General features: G+C 42.0%; 5 protein-coding genes and 1 long non-coding RNA gene across 8 annotated transcripts; 2 read left to right on the forward strand and 4 right to left on the reverse strand.

The window, feature by feature from the left end:
- Positions 1-59: 59 nt before the first annotated feature.
- LOC116801410 (UNC93-like protein MFSD11) lies at positions 60-11,868 on the reverse strand. The gene is made up of 5 exons (XM_032720671.1): positions 11,468-11,868; positions 6,345-6,514; positions 6,009-6,275; positions 1,066-1,256; positions 60-997 (listed from the first exon to the last, which is right to left on the reverse strand). Exons 1-5 carry the CDS (start codon positions 11,552-11,554, stop codon positions 402-404), a joined length of 1,311 nt encoding a protein of 436 aa, XP_032576562.1. The 5' UTR covers positions 11,555-11,868; the 3' UTR covers positions 60-401.
- LOC116801409 lies at positions 6,775-11,450 on the reverse strand. The gene is made up of 2 exons (XM_032720670.1): positions 8,911-11,450; positions 6,775-8,783 (listed from the first exon to the last, which is right to left on the reverse strand). The coding sequence occupies exon 2, from the start codon at positions 8,661-8,663 to the stop codon at positions 8,244-8,246; it is 420 nt and encodes a 139-aa protein (XP_032576561.1). The 5' UTR covers positions 8,664-8,783; positions 8,911-11,450; the 3' UTR covers positions 6,775-8,243.
- Positions 11,869-12,131: 263 nt separating the features above from the next.
- LOC116801408 lies at positions 12,132-13,531 on the reverse strand. The gene is made up of 2 exons (XM_032720665.1): positions 13,091-13,531; positions 12,132-13,014 (listed from the first exon to the last, which is right to left on the reverse strand). The coding sequence occupies exons 1-2, from the start codon at positions 13,451-13,453 to the stop codon at positions 12,205-12,207; spliced, it is 1,173 nt and encodes a 390-aa protein (XP_032576556.1). The 5' UTR covers positions 13,454-13,531; the 3' UTR covers positions 12,132-12,204.
- A 119-nt stretch (positions 13,532-13,650) lies between these two features.
- LOC6606657 (acyl-CoA Delta(11) desaturase) lies at positions 13,651-21,357 on the reverse strand. 3 transcript variants are annotated; one of them, XM_032720666.1, is made up of 5 exons: positions 21,271-21,357; positions 16,018-16,337; positions 14,851-15,187; positions 14,604-14,789; positions 13,651-14,542 (listed from the first exon to the last, which is right to left on the reverse strand). In XM_032720666.1, the coding sequence occupies exons 2-5, from the start codon at positions 16,325-16,327 to the stop codon at positions 14,224-14,226; spliced, it is 1,152 nt and encodes a 383-aa protein (XP_032576557.1). In that variant the 5' UTR covers positions 16,328-16,337; positions 21,271-21,357; the 3' UTR covers positions 13,651-14,223. The 3 variants fall into 3 exon arrangements, with proteins under 3 accessions (XP_032576557.1, XP_002031457.2, XP_032576558.1); XM_002031421.2 differs by lacking the exon at positions 21,271-21,357 and adding an exon at positions 19,450-19,619; XM_032720667.1 differs by lacking the exon at positions 21,271-21,357 and adding an exon at positions 17,001-17,078.
- On the forward strand, positions 17,257-18,423 carry LOC116801411. Its single transcript, XR_004361991.1, has 2 exons — positions 17,257-17,659; positions 17,723-18,423. It is a non-coding gene; the product is annotated as an uncharacterized LOC116801411 (long non-coding RNA).
- A 518-nt stretch (positions 21,358-21,875) lies between the features above and the next one.
- Positions 21,876-23,077, forward strand: LOC6606658. Its single transcript, XM_002031422.2, has one exon. The coding sequence runs from the start codon at positions 21,915-21,917 to the stop codon at positions 22,575-22,577; it is 663 nt and encodes a 220-aa protein (XP_002031458.1). The 5' UTR covers positions 21,876-21,914; the 3' UTR covers positions 22,578-23,077.
- The last annotated feature ends 33 nt before the right edge of the window (positions 23,078-23,110 follow it).

The following is a 23,110-nucleotide window of genomic DNA, read 5'->3' on the forward strand; positions in this document are numbered from 1 at the left end:
AATAATATTAGCAAAAATATTTATTTTAACTATTTATAATAACTATTGTTTTCTTAAAATTCGTTATATATTTCTTTTAATACTCCAAATTTGTGGTTTACTAGCTTATATTTGCACAATCGCCGCTTAAAATAAATAAACGCACATATACAATACACACATATAAAAACATAGACAACTAGATTACAATTACGTTTTGGGAATGCCAACATTAAAATACGTATATTTAGCAACATTAGCGCGCAACAACACTTATCAGTTATTGTCTAGGAAGACGACGCAGTCGCACGGATTTCAAGCATTCCGAGGAATTTAACAAACGCGGATAAACGGCCCTAGCCCTAGAGTTCTAACGTGAACCTGCATATAATACTCTAGACCCTATGAGTCCCCCGCCGGAATTACTTCTCCAATGCCTCCTGCTCGCGGTGCTGCCTCTTGAAGCCCCACTCTACGAAGACGAAGGCGATGGTGCCAATGGTTCCCATGACCACCAGGATGCCCAGCTGCACGTACAGCCCGAAGTGCGAGGAGTAGAAGAAGCTTATGGCCGCCGCCACCGACTGGGTGAACTTGAACAGGGCAAAGGCTCCCACGGCATTGTTCACATACTCTCCGCCAAGCATCGAGTAGATCTGAGTGTTGAAACAGGCATCGCCCAGGCCCAAAAGGAAGGCACACACCAGGGCGATGCTGGCTCGGGGCGGGTCCAGATAGGATATATCGGTGGTATCTTTAAACGGTGCACTGTTCGGCAGGTTGATGAACGTCATGAAGAAGGCTGCCATGTGCATCACATAGCCGGCAATCACGATGGGATCGCGTCCGTATCTCGTCGTCTTGTTGCCCAGTATGCCGAAGAGTCCTCCTCCGAAGACCTCGCCGGCTCCAATGCATATGCCTACCAGGCCAACGATCTCCTTCGGTGTTTCGGCTATTTTCGTGGTGAATCCAATCGCTGATCCAAAAACTCCGCTAAAGAATGACAGTTCAAGGCCTAGAAAGATAAGTTTAAGCACTTAGTATCTCTGATTCCATTCCATTTTGCACACAATCCAACCCAACCTGTGTAAAAGAAGGCCAGACTGAGGAGCAGCATCTTTTTGGTAAGGAACAATTGTCCTGCGGACTTCAATGCGTATATGGCCTGTCCACAGCCCGTGTGCTTCTGCTCCAGCTCGTTGTCGTGCTCGGCATTGTCGGCCATGAATCTCAGCGCGGCCAGGAACACGATGCCCAGCACAGCAATCACCGTTTTTTTTTTTTTTTTTTTAATTTTTTTTTATTATTTATTGAATCTTCCCTTTGTGTTAAGAGACTAACAATAAGTGTTCAAATCTTAATCTAACTTAATTAACTTTCACTTAGTGATAGTTTTTTTTTTTTTTTTTTTTTTTTTTTTTTCATTAATGCCCTAATAAGTTTATTGCTGGGCTGGGAGGTCGTTGCGGTGCAGCCGGCTTTGACTGCATACTCGGATTAGTTTTCTTGCGAGGGGATTTGTATGGGTGGTCAGCTTTTCGTTATACTTCGTTTTTTTCTCAGCTATTACTTCGATTACTAATTTGATTTTTAGGTCTCTGTGTATGTTTTCGTTTCGAAGGTACCACGGCGCTCCAGTGATAATTCTCAGAATTCTTGTCTGTGCTCGCTGAATAATGTCTATGTTACTTCTGGATGCGTTGCCCCACAGCTCGGAGCCATAAGTCCAGATAGGTTTTAAGACGGAGTTGTATAGAAGAGCTTTGAACTCCAGACTAAGTGGAGAGCGAGCATTTATGAGCCAGTGGAGGTTCCTTGCTTTAAGTTTAAGATGTTTCGATTTGGCTTCTATATGTTTGCGCCAAGTGAGCCGCCTGTCCAGATGAACTCCCAGATATGTTACCTCGTCGGCTTGTGGAATGCATATGTTATTCAAGACCAGTGGTGGGCATGTTTGTTTGTTTAAGGTAAAGGTAACCTGCTTGCATTTTTGAACATTTATTGAAATTCTCCAGTCGGCAAGCCATCGTTCTACAGATGTTAAGTGTCGGGATAGGAGTGCCGTGGCTTTTATTGGGCATTTCGAGCGACTGAGTATCGCGGTATCATCAGCGAACGTGGAGGTTGTTAGATTGTAGTCTATGGGGAAATCCGCCGTATACAGGGTGTATAAGATTGGACCCAGTACACTGCCTTGCGGCACTCCAGCTTCGATTGCGCAATCGCGTGAAGTGCTTGTATCGCATCTTATTGCAAACACTCTGTTATATAGGTATGACTTCAGTAGCTTATGTGTGTTTTGGGGCAACAGCTTGATTATTTTAAACAAAAGTCCATCGAGCCACACTCTGTCAAATGCCTGCGCGACGTCTAGAAAAATGGCTGTGCAGTATTCTCGATGTTCAAAAGCAGTACGAATTTCTGACGTGATTCGGTTGACCTGTTCGATGGTTCCATGTTTTTCTCTAAAGCCAAATTGATGTGTTGGAAGTGTGTTGTTTATTCTAAGATGAGGGCTAATCCGAAGGAGTAGCATTTTTTCAAACAGCTTTGAAAGACATGTTAATAAGCTTATCGGTCTATATGATGATGGCTGCGTTTTATCTTTTCCTGGCTTTGGAATCATTACTATGGTCGACTTTTTCCATTTTTGAGGGAAGTATCCAAGCTTGGCGATTGCGTTGAACAACAGGCAGATGTGAAGAATAGCACACTTTGGGAGTTCGATGAGCATTCTTGGAGTTATTAGGTCGTAGCCAGGCGATTTTCTTGGGTTCAGTTGCTCTTTGATAACCTTTGCTAGTTCACATGGTCGGAATTCAAAGGGTTCTTGAGGATCTAGATTGGCTGCTATTAAAGGAGGGAGAATAAATGTGTTGGTAGAGGGATTTGGTCGGAATACATTTTGTAAATGGTCAGCGAAAGCACTGGCTCTTTCTTCATCACTTCGAAACCAAGTGCCAGAGGGACTTCGGAGTGGCATAATTGGCGCTATTGGAGTCTTTAGGTTTCTGTGAGCTCTCCAAAGAGGGTACTTAGTGCTGGTGGGAGAGAGTTGCTCGATATATGAACGTTGGCTGTTTTTTTCCTCTTGTTTGAGAGCATTGGTAAGCCTGCGTGTGGCTATCTTAAGCATGTGCTTAGTAATTGGTGATCTATTAGACTGCCAATCCCTTCGTAGGCGTCGTTTATCTAATACCAGCCGCTCGATTTCGCGATTAGTTTTGATGTAGTTTGGTTTTGCATACGTCACTGGCGGGGTTGAAGCCTTTGCAGCCGAGACTAAAATGTTTTCAAGAGTTTCCGTTGACTTGTCTATATCCTCCTTTGAAGATAATGCCGTCGTTAGTTCTATGTGTGAACAGACATACTTTTGATACCTTGGCCAGTTTGTTCTAAAATTTGTGAGTCTATACGGTGGGTCGACGATGTGGGGGCGAGTTAGCATATTTAGAAAAACAGGTGAGTGATCTGATGATAAATCTGCTAGTGCTTCGGCGGTGACCATGTTGCGGGGGACATGTTTAGTAATTGCAAAATCGATCAGGTCTGGGATTTTTCTTGGGTCTGCTGGCCAGTATGTAGGCTTACCCGGGGATACATAGTCTAGCTTGTTTTCTGGCTTCGTAAGCGCATTGTACAATTGCTTACCCTTTGGCGACACAAGTCGAGATCCCCAATGGGTGTGCTTGGCGTTATAGTCACCCGCTGCGATGAACCTGTCACCTAGTGTGTTAAAGAATTCCATGAATTGATCCTCAGAGATTGGAAAGCGCGGTGGGCAGTAGACTGCGGCTAGAGTCGTTGAACCATTGTTGAGTTGTAAGGCTATGGACGTAGATTGTAAGTAGTTTTTGTCAAAATTGTTTAAGTGGTGGTGTTTTATGCGATTTCTGATGAGTATTCCAGTGCCTCCATGAGCTTTACCATCTGGATGATTTGTACCATAGAACAAGTATCCTGGTATATGAAAATTGTTTTTATTTGTGAGGTGCGTTTCTGATAGTAGCATTACGTCGATGTTTTTTTCGTAAATGAACTGTGTGAGCTCTTGTGTATGCCGTGAAACGCCATTTGCGTTCCACAGAGATATCCGTAGGGAAGCCATTATGGGGATTTTGAAGATACAAGAAGTTGAATCAGGATATTTTGGTTTTTCATGAGCTCTTGCAAAGTATTTTGCATGAACGTCATGAAGTCTTTCATGCTTTGCTGTAGGGATAGCATCATAGCTTCGATGCCACTTTGTTGTGTTTGTTGGATGTTTGTCGGTGTATGTTCGGAATGAGCAGTTCTTGTCGGTGGGGCGGGCACTTCTAGTCCGGATTTTAGGGCGCTAGCGAAGGAAATTGTTGGAGTAGTGTTTGGGACAGTTAGGGGTGGTTGAAGAATCGGTTGCGGTGAGTAGAAATTGACTTTGTTGTATGTATGTGCTGTGGCAATACGTTTGTTTAGGCGGCTCTTCAATTCTTTGTACACCACACAGCCTCTGTAGTTTGCAGTATGTTTTTCCCCGCAGTTACTGCATTTCTTCACAGACTTATCGTCCTTGTTTTTGGGGCAGTTTGCGGTAGTATGAGGTTCGCTACAGACAACACATACGGACTTAAGGGTGCAGTATGCCTTGGTGTGGCCGTATTCTTGGCAATTAGTACATTGAACTGGATTGATACGTTTGTGCGGCTCCTCCACGGTGATCCTCCGATGTAGCAAGTACTGTAAATTGTATATTGGGTGCACTTCGTTTTTCTTTAGTGCCTGGAGCTCTGGTTCGAGTTCTATTTTGAATAGTGGCTGCGGAACTTTGTCTTTGTTTAAAATATTAATAACTGTCTTTGCAGAAAAGTTTTTGGCCTTCAGAGCCTCAATTATCTCAGCTGGTGTCACTGTTGCTTCAATGCCCTTAAGTACTACCTGTAGCCCTTTGCAACTTTTTAATTGGTATGTGTAGTAGTTTTTACCAGCATCATTTAGGTATTTAGTCACTATACGGTGGTCTGCTTCTGTTTGGATCTGTAGTTTTATTTCATGAATATTTCCTTTTTTAAGTGGGATAATGTGGAACTTGCTGTCACCAATCAAAGCAACGAGTTTATTTACAAGTGCATTTGTACTTTGTTCTCGTATGAAAATTGGTGGAGGCCTGGTCTTTTTTGGCTCCCCTACCGTTTTTTCGTTGGGTTGTTCGGTCGCAGAATCAGCCAAGATAGCATATCGGTTTGAATTATTTACTGCAGAGTTTTCATTGCCGTTGTTGGTTCGATTGATTTTGGGTTGATTACCTGCCTTATTGTTTTGAGGGCTGAGCTTTCTCTTGATTTGGATGTAGCGATCCATGCCAGTCTGCACAGTCGAAATCGACTTCTGCTTTTGTTTTGATTCTTCTTTACGTGCATTATTGTTGTTGCAAACGGTCAGTGCTGCTGAATTATTTACAGCTGGCACAGCGATAATTAGTTGGGCCGCTGACGAAGTTGATGTTGTGGCAGTTGCCAGTGAGGTCACTGCACTCGTTATTGCAGTGTTACAGTTACCCGGGACGGTCGTTTGGCGCTGCGAGAGGAGCGGGGTAGGAGAGGCGGTCTCTTCGCTCCACGACTTGTGAGCCGAAGCAGGCAGAGAGGGAGAGCAAGAACGCGGTCTGTCGTTCGCTGAGGGCAAAAGTTTCGAGTTAGTTGAAAGTGAGGGTGCTCGATCACCGATTTGCGGTGAGACGAAAGAAAAGTATGCATTGTTGCGTTGTAAAGAGCGCCGGCGCTCGTCTTGTTCACATTGTCGCTGAGAACGTATGTCGTTTTGATTCATTGTTCTAAGTCCACATATAACAATTACCAGAACAATATGGAATAATTATTTATTTTAGTAAATAATTACTATAGTCAATAATTGTTAGTTGTGCAAACTGCACTTTACACTTTGTGTTTAACTTTCACTATACTGTTGTAGTTTTTAGAACTTGCTATTCGTAGCTTGAAAGAAACACGTCTCCACCCGAAGACTGTGGAATGTCTACTGCAATCACCGTGAGCACGCCGATGACCAGATTCCGTGTCTCCTTGTCGATGCGGGTCTTGTCCTGGAACTGATAGTACACGAACAGATTGCCAATGAACATGCTGCACTGCAGCAGGGCCCAGAAGACGCCAGAGTTACGCGAAATCGTCGAAGATTCACTGCAGCGTGCCAGATACGTTCCCTGTCCCGTCCAGGTGATCGAGGCACCCAATCCCAGCACTGCGCTGCCCACGTACAGCAACACCGTCGACGGGAACATGAACGTGATCATGAAGGCCCTGCAAAGGGTTTCGAATATTTTAGGTAACAAAATGTATGAGCCGGAGGGTTGGGGGCTATATACTCACGTATAGGTCAGTGCTCCCACGACCATGGCCACTCGTGGTCCGGTGAACGAAATGAACGAGGGTGCCAACCAGTTGGACAGCGAGAAGAACAGGTAAATGATGGCCAGGCTGGTGTAGCCCTCACCCTTGAAGGTATCATCTTCCTGGGAAATGCTATCCAGTATGGTTTTCTACAGATTGAGATATCGGAACGAAAGGTGAAGCGATTAGCATTTTGGTAACGTGCCGGACACATTTTTTGACGATTGCATGCCAATGAACCGACGGCCGACGCATTTGTTTAATGTTTCTCTTTAAATGTTATACGATAAACGTGTTCTCGGCTCAAGTACGCATCATACAGGTATTTCCTGTCCGGATACGTTTTGGAGGCACAATCTCCTTAAAATAAAACCCCAACCAAAGCAGATCGAACTGATATACAACTAAGTGAATTGTTATCTGCTTTTTTTATTTTTCGGATTAAATATCAAGCATAATATATTTATAGGTTTGGGTTCTGTTAATCATACATCTATCTCTAAACAATCTAGTTATGAAATCTATCTTTAAGATATCTTATGCTAATGACACTTCCTGAAGTTCAGTGATCAAAGAAAGTTTGATATTGAAATTGAAACAGTTTCCTATATTAAAAACTTAATACTTCATATATCTCATACTCTTTGGTGCTTTGAAAAAACAACTGCAGCTATTGAAAAAAAATGAATATGTATCGACTTGGATCTGCAACCAGATTCAGGGTTAACTTTACAATTCTTGTGAATGTCAATGGAAAATTCCAAGCTGCATTTGCGAAACATGTTTGCGTTCGAGTCGAAAAATTTTCCATTCCAAAGGACGCATCTCGGCAAACGTCAAGTGATATCGTTATCTGAGCGAAAAATTCTGATTCTGACTCTGACACGATTTCGAATTCGATTTCCATTTGCATCAATTAAGTGGCGCTGCAAATCTGGTCCGGTCCTCGTGCCCATTTTGAAGTCCAACTCGAGAGGTGGCACTGATAATGCTTTTAAAGTGGCCCATTGAAATATAGCCATTAATGAGCAAGTGAAAGTCGAGAAATTAAGTGTCTGCAGTCGAGAAGCGGAACTGAATTGCCAGTTAAAACGTTCTGTAACCCTGGGAGTTCAGGAAGTGTTTAATAAATCTTTCTATGGAAAGTGGTTAAGTCTGTTTGGTATTTCGAATGAACGAAAAAAACTAACTAATGTTTATGGCAGTGTTGTAGGGTAGCATAAAAAGCAAAGTGTTATAAGCGATCGTAAGGCGGTGTTTCAAGTGCAGTTATTCCTTATCAGCACCATATAGCTCAATGAAAATTTGTTGATGATTATCAAATCGACGGACATAAAACCGAGAATTGGGTCAAGTTTTGAGCAAACATGGCCCAAAAGAAAGTCGAAGTGCAATAAAGAAAGCACGATGCGTACGCGGAATTGCAGGAGAATGCGCTGAATAACTTATTCAAGTCGATCGTCACATTGCTTTGTTTATTTATTACGCAAAAAAAAAAAAAAAAACTGGCACAACGACTCGAGAAAAACTTTAAAAATGTGAAACGAGTTTTGTTTGGAATTTCTATGCAAAGGGTATATCGATGTTTGCTTGAAGCTTGCACTCGTACCTAATTTCATTATATACTTAAACAAAATTGCCACATTTATTTAAGATTTTGTTTTATTATTGTAATATTTAGGTAGGCAAAATATAAAATGTATTCAGTACATTTTTGGCTTTGTTCTGAAGTGAACTCAGCTTTATAAAATAGTTTCTTTGACTTGCATTGGATTGTATAGAATATAGACCTTATTCCTCTTCTGCTCTGTTTCATCCTTTAGCCACCGAATTCCATCATATATATCTCGTGTAAAATCTCTGGAAGAGTTTATCCTTTCATTTGGCAAACTTAATGTTGAGGGCGCGGCAGTATTCCTCGATTTCTTCAAGTGTCTTGTGGCCGGTATCGTACGGACTAAAGTTAATCCCCTCATCGGCGGCATGCGGCAGGACACTCAGTTTCTGACCTCGGGTGATGGTGAACTCGGCTGCGTCAAAGAGCTTCCGTTTCATTTCGAAGGACATGCTACCCGGTTCCAACGAATCCGTAGACGATTGATCTTCGTCGCTCACCACTTCAGATAATGTTATGGATTTCAATCTTTCGATCAACGTCGATTGATTAATTCTCTTCGCGGCCGTGGGCATCGGCGTATCCGATCCCTTGGTCTTCAGGAATCCATAGGTGCGAGCATCCACCTTCTGTATATCGCGTTTAACATTGAAATTGATGCCTTTCATGGAGTATCGAGACATTTTGTTGGCTAAGTTGTGCTTTTATATACATATATAAATATATAGAATATATCAAATTCGAAAATAGCTTTGATGATATATTTTTCAGGACTTTCTAGGTCGATTTCAAATACGTATCAACTGAAAGACAACAGAAATACAGACGGCATATTTTCAAATTGGAAATCATAGCATTGCTAAGTGTTTGCTTGCATCATCTGACTTTTGAAAATGTTACAACATTATTGGGTAAATTCCCGAGTTTTACCTTTATAGGGTATTCAGTGTTGGTGGTCTCACTAAGCTAGACTTGATTTTCCGCTCTTTTGGCCAGACATTGCTGCACCCGAACGCCGGTGGAGAAGGTGGCATTTTTAGTCAGGCGGGGATCGGGTGGCTCCGTTTGGGCCAGTGAGCGGTGGTGGGCTCGTCGGCGCACACCCACTTTTCGGCTTGTTGTTGTGCAACCGGCTGTTGTTGGCTATGCTTTTTGTCTGGGCGCAGGCGCTCCGCCCGCTGCCCCCCGTCGCCATCCCGGCTTCTTGGCCACACTGATGTGTGCATACAGTACACATGTTGGTCAACCTGGCTTACTTTATTGCTGACGTGGCCTTGAGCCTGACGACCAACATACTGCTGTGTGTGGGCCTGTGCGGCGGCAGCGAACTTGTAATTGCAATTGCAATGACATTGAAAGACGCTTTGCGTCGGGCATTCGGATTCGATTGCGCAATCAGGTGGAAAGCGGATTTGTGAAAGTGTTCTGCTGGCCGGATGGCCTGCTGGCCACTCCAACTATTGCACCATATGAGCCAAGGACTTCTCGCTTGAAAATTGCTCTCTAATAGACACGGAATACGGGCCACACGCTGGCCGATCGATCGATCGATTGTTGGTCTATAAGTTTGGCTTACTGCACTCGAAGAAAATATAGCTTCGTTGCTTGAGTTCCGGATAGTAATCAGTTTAAGAATGTATTATAAAGCCAGCTTTAAGTTTCTTAAAATCAATTGTTTTTTGACCATTTTTATTTCAAGTTAAGCTTATTTTTTATATGTTTATATAAATGGCTTAGCTCTATCCTAAGTCCACTTATTTGTACTGTGTAGCTATAAGTTTAGCTAACTACGCCAATGCACGCCCTGATTGGAATTTACTTTTGCTTTTTTTTCTGCTGCTGCCGTAGTAAATTGTTTATAAAGCGAAATACCAACTGGAGGGCAGGCAGGCGCACAAAGACAAAAAAAAAGGTTAAAAATAAAGTAGACAGAGGAAAAGCAAAATATAACTTTAGGTTGAAATTACAACTATTCATTCAGTTTTGCATCAGTTTTTTGTGGCACCTATCTATCAGAATTGATAGTGCATTGAACCATAACGAAATGCTTAAAAAACGAGCTGTTTGCAAACAACATAATTATAAAGAGCGTTTTGGTGGCCAGTTTGGAGTTCGAGTTTCGCACAAAACCAAAAAAATCAGACAAAAAAAAACCGAATTTAATGCGTAAAAGAATACTTTTCGCATACCCGACAATCCAGTTGGTTATTGAATCCCCAACTCACGATCTGTGTTGGCATTTCATATATGCATATAGTATAGAAATGTAGGTACATAAGGCTGTTTTCTGGTTTTGTTTTCATTTGCCTGCTGTGTGGCCTTGATCTTACGGCTTTTATTACTGACAATAAATAACCATCGAAAATGCCGTTATAATGCAAGCAGTCAATGAACGCGTCCATGAGCTTATCTATGTATGCGCATTATTAGCAATAAGTGTAATCCGCTGTGTTTATTTGCAAATATTAATTAGGTAATCATTGTCACTTCGATTAGAGCGACGCATTGGAGTATGACCCCCTTAAAATCCGCCTATGAATGGGATCCCTATCAGCTCAGAACTAATATTAGCTTAAATAGAGCGGATTGCTATTATCATTAATGATTTATACTTCTTTGTTAGATCTATATTTTTGTTTGGAAATTCATCACTGAAATGACCATTCCGTCATAATATAAAATGTTCCTTAACATTTTTATACATTTAATTTCCATATTTAAGTTATGACAATCATAACGTGCTAGCTTTAAATCAGTTTGAACCCACGGGTTGTGGGAAAACAAGTGTAAGAAAGTTACAATAGACCTATTCCCTTATTGGGGTCAACTTTTCTGGCTTCACGACTCCATAACGAACGATTGGTTCTCAATGTTTAATGGTTTTCCATTGTTCCACAAATATACATAAAATAGGATGAAGGTGTGAGTGGCGGAGAAATAATTTGAGGGGAGTTATAAATGCCTAATTCAATTCGCCTATTGGGGTCAACTTTTCCGGACTTGTACTACACACATTACTAACGATAACTGCTCTGCGACGAATGATGCGTTTACAAGTGCGGCGAGCACTTCTTATCAATTTAATTTTACACAGCGCACAATGGCCGCCGAATGAGACTGGTGACCTTTGGAGCAGGCAGTACATTAAATCGTTATTGTAATAAGCAACTCCTTGCCACTTTACACCGCCACAAATCAGGGGGTAATTTTCGGGCGAACAAATGGGGCGGCAATGAATGTGATGGCGGCAATGTTATAACATCCTGTGACGCGGGTTGAAGTGGGCGTAGTTGGGCGCACTTGTGGGCGGCAAGGGCACTGCGATGTCTATTGGCAAGGACAAGGACGAAGGTCCAATGGCAAGGATGTCAACAACAACGCCCACGCATACACACAAGCGTGGGAACACACACAGAGAGATAAAGAGAGATAGAGAGAGAGAGAGAGAGAGACGGATGGACTGAGAGCGGATAGAGCAATGACTTACCTCGATGTTACACATGGTCTGGAATGCCGTAAAGACGAACATAAAGCCAAAGCCCAGGATGAGTATCATCAGGAATTTGAAATCCATCCTGCTGTTGCGCTATATCTTTTCCAATCACAATAGAACCGAACTCAATTAACTTGCCGCGCACTTTTGCATTTGCGTTTGCATTTGCCGACGTAACCAGAGAGGGGGAAGGAGGAGATCGGTGGCGCGAACTGCAACTCTCAGTAGGCAGATGCAACTGAACGTCTCAGTTCGGCACTTATCGCAAACACAATTAAACAAAATGCAAATGCTTAAATAACGATTTACACATATAAATAAAAATACGCAAAAACACAAAACTAAATACTGAGCAAAAGGTAAATGCAATCTTTACGCGCCGAGGACCGACAGTTGAATGGAAAAAGACTTCCAGAGGCAGCGCGATAATAACAGATTTCCAAGAACCGAAGTCGTGCGAATTTTGTATACCCTAACACACGAAATCTATATTCTGAACCGATTAATTTATTACCATGTTTCAGCTACCTATTGACGATTAATATTAATTAATTAATACTATTAATTAATAACTTCCAGCAAATTATATTTTAGGTACCTAAAATCAATGGACTCTCATTGTATTAGAACATAAAGAGAGGGAGAGAAAAGAAATGTGTATGTTCACGCGAACCGACTATCGATATATCGATGCCTGCGCGGGTATTCGATTAGTTTTATTAAATTGAAAATTATTTATAAAAATCATAATTAGGTGCGCTCTGGCACTCTTCTAAAACATCGGATGGCTGGGTTGTTTGAATATCCAAATTATTTTCAAATGTTTCCTGAACTTCTGAATTCTCCACTACTCTATTGTTTTCTTGATACTCAGTAACTTGTTGGATTTTCACGTTATTTGATTCTTTTGCTGTGGCTTGGGAAGTTGGAGCTGAATCGTGCGCCACGGATTGACTCATTGTGGATTGCAGGCATAATGTACTGCCGCATAGTCCAACCACGGAGGCATCCTCCGCATCCGATTCTCCTCCAGAGGTATGGTAAGCTGGCCTAACGTTCAAGCCGATGGGCGCAGCGCGACAACTTGTGCCACTAATTGAAGGCTTAGATCCTCCCTCCTCCTCCTCCTCCTCCACATTTCCTTCTACATCCATCGCCGAGGTGTTGCTACTATTTCCGGTCGGGGTCTCAGGATCATTCGCTTTTTGATCCAATCTTAATGGTGCATCGGGTTTGGTATAGGACCATCCCGGTGATCCGAATAGTATTTGCACGTTATTGCCTAGTGCCAAATGACTTTGTGAACATCTTAGGTCGATAACCGAAGATTCAGTACTGGTGGTCGCCATTTCTGTTTCTTTAAACTTCTGGGCTCGAGATTGTTGTGAGTTGGGGTTTCGTTTCTGCTTGAGAACGCGCTTTGTGTTGGTGCGCATCCGCTTGCGCATCCTGGTTATCTCAGATCCAGACAGAGAGTCCTCAGTCAAGATCTTGCTGACCGATTTCCAAGGGTCCAAGCGCCCGATAGGGCGCTTTCGACGCTGCAAATTGAACATTATTGTTAGCTTTTTATTTAGAATTTATTAAGAATATCCCTTTGGATTGCATTGATCATACCGCATCCTGGCCAGTTCGTCGCATTGGTGTACCAGGATTGCCCGGCGGATGTGGAATGGGATTGGGCATTCCCAACCGGGCAAACACAATGGAGCTAAGCGCATACTTAGACACTCCCAGACGCCGCACTATGCCCAGCATGGTCAAGTTGGCCAGCGACTGCTTTATGGCCTCATCTATATGCTCGACCGGAACGCAGTTCCGCATTTGGAACTTCACCTGGTCGACGATGTCATTGGTGGAGACAAAATCGGTCCGTGAAGATTGAAGAATGCTAATCGCCTTGAAAACGTTACGGTTCACCTTTTTGGGTACTCTAAATTCGTCCATTTGAAGACCAATACAATAATTTTGTTTAGGCATGTGTGTTTTGTGTGCTCCGGAGCGTGTGCGTGTTTCACTTTTGGGGTTTGGGAATCAACTGAAGGGAAAGTGTTGTGGCGAGCATTGACATTTTCAGTTTAGGGAAAAGTCTACTGGGATGTTTTGTTTCCCAGAGGCGTTTTCCCATTTTATTTAATAACATTTAAAGAAATATCATATGTATAGGTGAAAGTGTCTTTTAGTGTTCTAACATCGATCGTTTATTATATAGTTTATATATATTAGTTCCTTGATAATTCTTGTTGTTTTTGGCTTACGCTAAATACTAAAATCTTTCATTTGCAGGTATTTCTTTTTCTTTGAAGCGGAAAGTTTTCCTCCATTTGTATAATTTTTTTGTTTTTTTTTTTTTGATTTTTAACTGAAAATTTCTCTCAAATTACAAAGTGATTTCGAGATAACAGTGAATGGAAAGCTCCAATTGCCGTCTATTGTACATAAATATCCAGGTATTAAGCAATTATATGCGTGTATAAATACAAAGTTAGTTTTGCGTCTCCCCATTAAAAAGAGAGCGAAATAAAAACATTTCCGGAGCTGGTTTAACACAGACGGTATAAAGTTTTTCGAGATACAACAAACAGTTATCATCAACGCTTTATCTTAGAATTAATTAAATGGGCTTCTGCTCTGTTAGGAAATATGTTCCGCGGACATTTGCAAAATGGAAAATTATGTTTCTTTGCTTTACTTGAATTTGATTGATTTTCTGCTAAACCCTCCCATGATTGGCCCTACGCTCAACCTGCCTATTCGCTCTTTTTATGTGTAATGACAGCATCTTCAATCTCCTCCTTGGGCTGGTCCACATCGCCCCATCCCCACGTGGCGTGAGTGCCGTCACCGGTACGCTTCACACGCTTCTTTATGATATCAGTGGACACCGTCTTGAGGTCGTAGGCCCAGCCGATCTTGGCGAAGAAATCGATGAAGGCGGTAGTAAAGTTTAGCGAGTATTTGCCAAACTCGGCCGTCTTGTAGTCCCAGGGGAAGACGTGGTGGTAGTTATGCCATCCCTCTCCGAAGGCCAAGATAGCCACCGAGATGTTCTCCGAAGGATTGATAAATCTAAAAAGATCAAATCTTTGTAAGTACACATACACACGTTGTTGAAGCTCGGAGCACTTACTTGTCGTAGGGACGGCCACCAAACTTGTGGGCAGCACTGTTCACCAGCCAGGTTACGTTCAGGATGAAACACCAGCGGAACATGGTGGCCACAAACCAGGCGTTCATGAAGGATTCACCCCAGGCGTACATGGGCACCACGGTCGGGAGGATGAAGCAAGCAATCGGCATCAAAATCATGTAGTATCTGGACAATAGAATAAACACATTAGAATTTGCACCGACTGAAACGAATTAAGTTTACTTACTTCTTCTGGAACATGAGAATAGGATCGGCGCGCAGATCGGATAGATCGACACCCTTGCCCTTGGCTTTCACCTCCGGGTGCTTCTTGCACAGCAGCCAGCCGACGTGCGAGAAGAAGAAACCACGCGTGGCATTGTGGGGATCGGCATCAGTCTCCGAGTATTTGTGGTGGACGCGATGGTCACGGGCCCAATGGTAGGCGGCATCCTGGAAGGCGATCGTGTTGAAGATGACCAGGATCACTCGCAGGGGCCACTTGGCCTTGTAGGAGCGATGCGCCCACAGACGATGGGCACCGGCGGTAATGCCCAGGCCAGAAACGACGTATAGGAAATAAGCTGAAAAAAGAAATCAGTTGGTTAGCTTACGTTGTCCCAAAAATTATAGCTTAATTAAGTTTAAAGTATGCATTACTAGTAGCATTACTTAATAGTTTAAATTAATTAACATAGATCCTTGGTGACTTGACAAACATTTTGATAATGCTTACCAGTTCGATCGCAAAGGTGATCGTTTTAATATAGGGTAATTTGATTTACGACAAAAATAAGCACCTGCACATTAAGGTAATCGCATATATGGAAAGCACGATCAGCCGTCTGTGCCATGTTTAGTCTGGACTTCCACAATAACAACTTTGTGAAGGTTATCAGGGCGCAAGCCTTAGATAACCCCTATATGTTCGAGGGTTCGGCACGCGACAGGAAGATGGCAATGGTTGCCATGGTTGTCTGTGCCTTACCAAAAATATAAAATTTTCCATAATGTTTGCTTTTACGTTTTAAATATATTTTCGAAACGCTGAATATTGAGATATCATCTCAGTATCGCAGTGTGTGTTTTATGAATTTTTCAAGAAAGACATTGTCATTAAAACTTTACTTTGAAGAGTGTGATTCTAGCAAATTGAGTAATTATTTCCTTAATTGTCATGACCTTGACTTCTTGCCATTAAGTAATAGTTAGAAATATTTCGTTACATGAACCAAAGTGCATTTTGGATAGCCCAAGCAGATCTGACATTATGACCATTTTACTTGATAGCAGTTTACTGATCTTTGGGCACCAAACTACAAACTACATATTTAACCTTCTATTGGAATGCAGAGTGTGGATACTAGAGATCTTTATGTGATTCTACTTCTATTCTAATGAATTATTGACTCACCTAAGATGCAGGTCTGCCACTTGGCCGAGGCGACCATAAGGTAGGCTCCGTAGAGGGCAGCCAGATGGAGGTAACCGAAGGCGATGATGTTGCGCCAGACGAGCTTCAGGCGGCGCTTCTCGGCCTTCTTCAACACGGTGATGTCCTTGACAAGACCACCGTCGGTGGTCTCCACATCGCACTCGAAGAGCACTCCGGTGGAGTCCTCCTGCAGCTTGGTGGGGCTCTGACCCGCGTCGGCGGCGGCACTAGCTGCTGCGATCAGCGAGTCCGAGATGGACTGGGCACCGGCTTGGGCGTTGGGCGGCATCTTGCATCAACTGGTGTGCGAGTAAAGAAGATAAAGCCAACAAATTAGTAACGACATAAACCAAAGAGCAATTAGTGTGTGTGCCAACTTGGTGGTGGCTTGGGCAATTAGCCAGGTGAGCCGAATGACTGAACTTGACACGCTTTGGCTAGGTGACTCCGAGCGGCTCTTTATGGCCAGACCCCGAGGTGTCCAGTCGAGCTGAGTTGAGTACCCTTTGATATTGTGTACACATGTATATTCTTGCCTAATACGAATTTCTGTTGCTTTAATCGGTTAATGGCTAATGGGAGAAAAAATCAATAAACGCTGCTTGCGCGTCCTTGTGTCAGGATTCGCATGGCATGCATAATGTAAAAAGCCGGTGTGGGAACAAGCACCAGGTGGATTTCCGAATGTGGAACATGTGTTTTGTGGGTCACTGGGAACTTGAGCAGATGGAAACCTTGGCTCAAGGTTACGAATGAAGCCAGGAACGCTGTGACACGTTTCGTGGAAAATTCCTTCTTCAATCAACTTTAGCATGCTTTGTTATACACACACTCACACACACACACACACACTCCCACGCCATAGAAAGTGTTAAATTAACAAGAATTGCAAACTGTTCAGCAAAAGTGAACAGCCGCAAGTTCGATGGAATTGCACTTGAGACCACTATTTATTGTTTTACCTGGATTACACCAAAAAAAAGGTGTTTTATACGACACAGCTACAAATTAACAAGCCGTTTTGGTTAACTTGGGTTTTAAAACTGATGTGCAAAAATTGCCGACGACGAAGAACCTGCAGCATTTCACGAAAAGCTCGCTCGTGAGCTTTACATTAGTTAAAGCTTTTGCAGGTGTGTGCGTGCGCGCGCCAATACATACATATGTGTGGTGTGTGTGCGTATTCTCATTAGCAGATTAGATGTGGTAGATGTTGGCCAAATGGGCGGTTTTATTTGCCCATTGCTGAGGTCAGGGTTAGATTTCATATGTCTAGACTCTAGACGGGGGGACTTTGGCCGCATGTAATCGAAGTCGCCTTAACAACCCGACGTGTTTGATATATTTTAAAAGTATCTGTCCGAATCTCTATTCAATCGCATGTGAATCACCTGCTAATTGCGGTTTTATCAGACGAGCGGTTATTACAAAAGTGGACAGTTGCGTACTTCGAACGCAGGATGGGGCCATTAGCCAGTTTAACACGTGAACCTATGGTCAAGCAAGAGCTTACAAATCATACGATGCTTACGCGAAATGAACACGAGAAAGGTGATTAGAAGAATGTCGGCCAGTGGCGCCAGCAACGGGGGTTCTTATGAAGGACTCCATACAATACTATGTAACTCATTGATCAACATCACTTTTTGAATTATTTTTATTTCGTATACTCGTTTACTTTAAGGAAACCCCGTAAAAAATACACATTTTATTTTTTACACATTTGTATGTTGTGCCTCAGGAGCCCTTCTTCAAAATAGTCCTACATACGCCTCTGATTTTTAAAAGATTAGGTGGCAAGAAGAAGAATTTCGCATTCACACACATGTATGTGTAATGCAAGAACAGCAGATCACCCGCAAAAGCTTTTAACATGGCGAAAGAAGAAAGGGCCACAGACAGTGAGAGAGGGAGAGAGAAAAAGCTAATGCCGCCAGCATGTCAACAAAACAGCCGACTGCTTTTGAGCCACGAGAGCGAAAACCGGTAAAAACCGACCACAGGCCACCAAAAGACAGCAAACATTCGAATACAAAGTCAGCAAACATTGCCCATTTATCAGAGGCACGCATTGAACTTGAAATTTGCCGCTGCTTTTGCCAATTTGCCAATGAACGGACATCGTGGGAGCTTACACAAGAGCAAACGAGAGCGGTAGTAAGCGCAAAGAGCAAGATGGAGCGAGAGTAGTTTTCCTTTTGTTATTGTTGCGGCCCGTTATCACGTTGCAAGAGCGTGATGCTTCACTGAGACATTACACGCTGAGAAAACTGGAGCGCGTTCTTAAGTTCAGATGAACTGAATGATCTGTTATTTAAACAAAACTAATAGAACTGTTATATTTAGAATTCGAAATGTAAATAAACGACTTCTTCTGTCTTTAAAGTTCATTTTGTAATAATAATAGGTTTGTATCGTTTTAGATAATCAAGTAATTTTATGTCAACGGTAATGTTTTTATTTTCTTTGACCTAGTACGGTATTATAAGGAAATAAATTATGCAGCTTACGAAATATATGATGTTTTTGCACAATGCATTGCTAACAATTAAGCTTGCCACCAATTCTGGCAATTATTTTTTAAAGTACTGTTCGTGTCGGCCGATTTGTTTAGGATGTTGTATCTGACATCTGAGTATTTGCACTTTATCTAATTTGACAAATAGACTTTAACTGGAAAACTAGTTCGCTGCTCGAACGAACTGTAGCGCAGCAAGAGTGACAAATGATTTCTCGCAAATTCGAAGCACTTAATTTGCAATTTAAGCGTATCCATGCATAATTGCAGTCAAAGTTCATTCACCGTAAAAAAAGAGGGAACGCCCAGCTTAGTTAAAATGCACGAAAGAAGTAATTAATTCATATGATAAATCGAATAGAGCACGGAAGCAGTGAGTGCGTCGGGTACAGAACTTCGATTGCCCTTGCAAATGCGATTGGATGTTAATTGGGCATTAAAGTGCAAAACTCGAACATCCAAATGAGTTGGGCATATCAATATATCACATATTCTGGTACAATGCCCTAAATTTTCCGCACTCTAATCGAATTCAATAAGTTCTTTGAAGGATAGCTAGCTAGTAGTATATGTTTGTTCCTATGCGTTTTTGAGCAACGAAACAACTTGAAATATAACCAAATCTAACCTTCCAAATAAAACCTTGACAAGCGAAGAGTGAGCGCTACATAAAAACTTGACCCAAGATCGTTTGGCCAGAGGCCCTCGAAATGAAAATCACAAAAGTTGATGGCAGTCGGGTTGAAAGATTGAAAGCTAAACGAACCAAATCTCTAGCTGGCTTTTCTCGATTTTCTAGTTGGGTTTTAAGTAAACACTGGGAACTATGCATATGTCTACAATATACCAATCCTGATGCAATGGCTCAACAAGTGGCCAGGCGGAAAACGAACCTGTTTTACTTCAGCTTCCCAAAAACTCGCACTTTTTTCACTTTTCCACAGTCGGTTGGGTAGTCCGAGTACTGAGGACACTGCGATCGGTTTTTCAATGTGATTGTAATATATTTTTAGTGTAGGAGTGGCGAAAGCACACGTCCGCACACCAGACGAACTCGATTGGAACTGACCAAACGTTCGCACGGTTGCCAAAACGAAAACAAATCGATTAGGGAAATCGGCGGGACAAAGTCAGAGCTTTTCTCCGCCGTAGTGTGCATTTGGTGGCGGCTACTTCTCCCGAGTTCCGCAGATTACCGGCATGCACGTAGCCCCGGCGGGCGCCCTAATCTTCATGAAATCGTAAACATCGGCGAAATGACAAATACTTTCTATATACCTAGTACCTAGTAACTAAATATGTATATCTGAAATGCGTAATTGAAACCGAAATAGGCGGTGAAGTTTTGGAGTCAATTACCATGAGGCATGTCAACAATAAAATTACCGAAAGTTAAAAATGGGGATAGCCAACGCAGCTGTTGGGGTTAGCCTTCGCACTTTGGAGCCAGCTGCAGGTCGGGAACACATTTTGGGCAATATAATCGATGTTCTCCGGTCGGATCGCGGGCTTTCCAAGATAATGGTTTAGCCGTGAATACACCTGGCCTCTCATAATCTGTTTTTAGTTTAGCACTTTGGCCGGTCCAAAACCAGTTGGCCAGATCAACCTCCTAGACCCATAATTTTACATATGTATATTCCACTGAAGTCGGACAAAAACAAGGCTATTTTGCATAGCTCTTTTGTTTTTTTTTTTTTTTCGAGTTTCAGAAGATGAGCTCAAGTGACACGCGAATTTTATCCAAAACTTCCATCTAATTGCATATTTATGTCAAACGCGATTGACTACGAAATACTCAGACGAATTGCTTGCGCCAAATAAAATGCACAACGAAGCTTTAAAAGATTACCTCACAGCCTTGACACCTAGGTCACTCAAATATTAACTAAACTTTTAAGGTATATAACTCTAAAAAAAGTTATAAAACACAATAATTCTATTAAGAGGTCCGAAGTGAAATTGTTACTAAAAAGAAACTAAACTTTTAATGGACTGCGTTCAAATAATTAAGGGGTCATGTGTGTATGACTTTTAATGTACATCCATAAATTTCTGTATCAAACAACAAAGTTTTCGTAGTGCGCAGTTGAAAAAACGATGAGCCTTAAATCTGTTGAATTGTGTGCGATCGAACGGAAATAATCATAGAGAAATTTTAGCAATCTTTTAATCTCATCACCAGATGCCACACATATATGTATGGTAATTCTGGGGACGTCAATAGAATAAGAACAGAATCGTTAGTTTTCAAAGTTAATCACGGACATTCGGTGACCCTTAATGTGTATTTACTATTAATTAAGAAAAAAATACTGCCAAATAACTGTACTGCGATTATGAAGCAACTGTTATTCGTTATTAATAATGAAACATAAGAGAACTTATTAATCAGATTCCGATTGGAGGTCGGTATGCGTTGTTCTGAATGCCCCTCAAAAGGGTTAAATCGCTTGGGGATTAGGCACACGAGGCGTGACGTCACCGGGGCGTGCGCGCGCTAAGGTCACATGTAAACAACTTGCGGTGCATTGTACTATTTGCAAAACTATAATCTATTAAATAAATTTCCATTAGTTGATAATCGGGCATATTTCTAATCAGTTTTCAAACAGACGCCGGCGATGTGTGCGATTAGCGATCACGTGCATGTCAACAATTGCTTAAAATGTGTAATGCTTTATGTAATCTTTGTTGGTTTGTTTATAACTTACGTAAATGTTATCCAACTCCTGAGAATTACTAAAGATTTTAACGCCAATTTCCAGCGAAATAAAGTTCTCCTGGTTTAGTGATGGCAAAGCGGTCCAACTAGTTATGCGTTAGATAAGTATCGATAGCGTGTTTTATCGTATCTTATCGATGTCTGTCTAGTCTGTTTTTATTACAGCGGTTTTACAGATTATATTTATAGCGTTTATTATTATTTATTGACCAATAAATTAAACATTTATTGTGACATTTTGCAAATCAAAATGACTTTACTTTGAAGTAGTTTTATGTTTAAAATTAGTGTGAACTGTCGCTTGTAATTTACATGTATGTACATACGATACATACAAATATAAATCTTACGTTTAACGGAAATTTTCTGTAAATTATTAATTTTATTATTAACCTTTCTGTAAGTGATCAAATTCATTACGATTTTGTTAGATTTCTTCTAATTTTAACAGTTCATATTAACTCTTTTCAAAGGCTTGCCACTTTATTTTTGACATTCAAGTTGTCAAGTTGCATATAAAATAAATAGAAACTTTTTTTTTTTATTACCGATTTGCAAAAAGCATTAATAAAACATTAATAAAATAAAACAATATTAGAATATTACCTAAAACAATTTGTCAAGTTGATAAGGATGATGAGCATTGGTCCTATAACCTTCCAAGTATACCACAAGCGTGTGGTGAATGTGCTGCTTTTAATTCTGTCCAGGATGCTGGTCGTGTCCAGCTTTCTGGCGGATGCCATGTATATCTGCCAAAACTGGCGACTGGAGCAGAGCATTCTGAACATTAACTATGGATGCGGGCGGATTGCGGCTGGAGTGTGCATCAGCCTGATGGCGATTGGACAATTTGTTGGCTCAGCGCTGATTGTGACCAGAAAGAGGATTTATGTGAGCACGGGTCTGCTTTGGCTGGCGGGTTACCTGCGGATGGCCCTCAATCCGACGCAGCGAAACCTCGCCAAGTATTTTCAGGTGTGCAATGTGATCAGTGCCCTGATGCTCATAGTGCTGAGGTCTCGACGCACCGCCGTTGTCGCGTTCCTGCTGCTTACCATCGTGAACTGGAAGGATATGGAGCGGTATCTGTGGATCGTCTTCTACAAGTTCGGCGAGAAGCTCATGGCTTATCAGAAAAACTCCACCGTGGGACTGACGGGCCTACAGCATGGGGACATGCAAACCTTGGATGATCCGTCTTTGGCCTCGAGGGAAAGTTTCTGGCACAAAGTGTCCGTGGCTGGCGGATTTATCTTTATTGTCGTGAATGGCCATCTGAATATCATGTTTTAAACTGTCAGTCCATTCAGAAATAAAACCCCTATATATGATGTCGCAAGAAACCGATCCGGAACCAAGTCTCGTACCGCAGCTAAAATATGAGCCAACCAACACTGACAATTTCCTTTGCCTGCACACATCACCGCCTCTCCAGATCGCTCTGCACGGCATGTCGGCCCTCACCCACACGCGTTTGTCCAAGAACGCCTTCGATCTCTGTCTGGAACTGATGGAGGCGGGTGTCAAGTCGAAGGCCCTGGCGGACATAGTCCTGTACACACTGAAGTGCAAGAAAGATGCGAAATGATTCATTCTCAGACGCCATAAAACTTAAAATTTCCTACAAACGGAAACGTGCTGATTAGTCTTATCGCATACGACCACCTCATGAACTCAAACCTCAAGCCGCCTGGTCGCGATCACTCGAAGAAATCCCTATTTCGATAAGCAATATCAGTTATAATTCGCACACACTATTAGCGACCATCATAAATACATGATAAGAGACCAGCTACCAATTGTGTTTTTGGATTTCCATTTTCAGA

The sequence above is a fragment of the Drosophila sechellia genome, chromosome 3R (assembly GCF_004382195.2).
Source record: "Drosophila sechellia strain sech25 chromosome 3R, ASM438219v1, whole genome shotgun sequence".
NCBI lineage: Eukaryota > Metazoa > Arthropoda > Insecta > Diptera > Drosophilidae > Drosophila > Drosophila sechellia.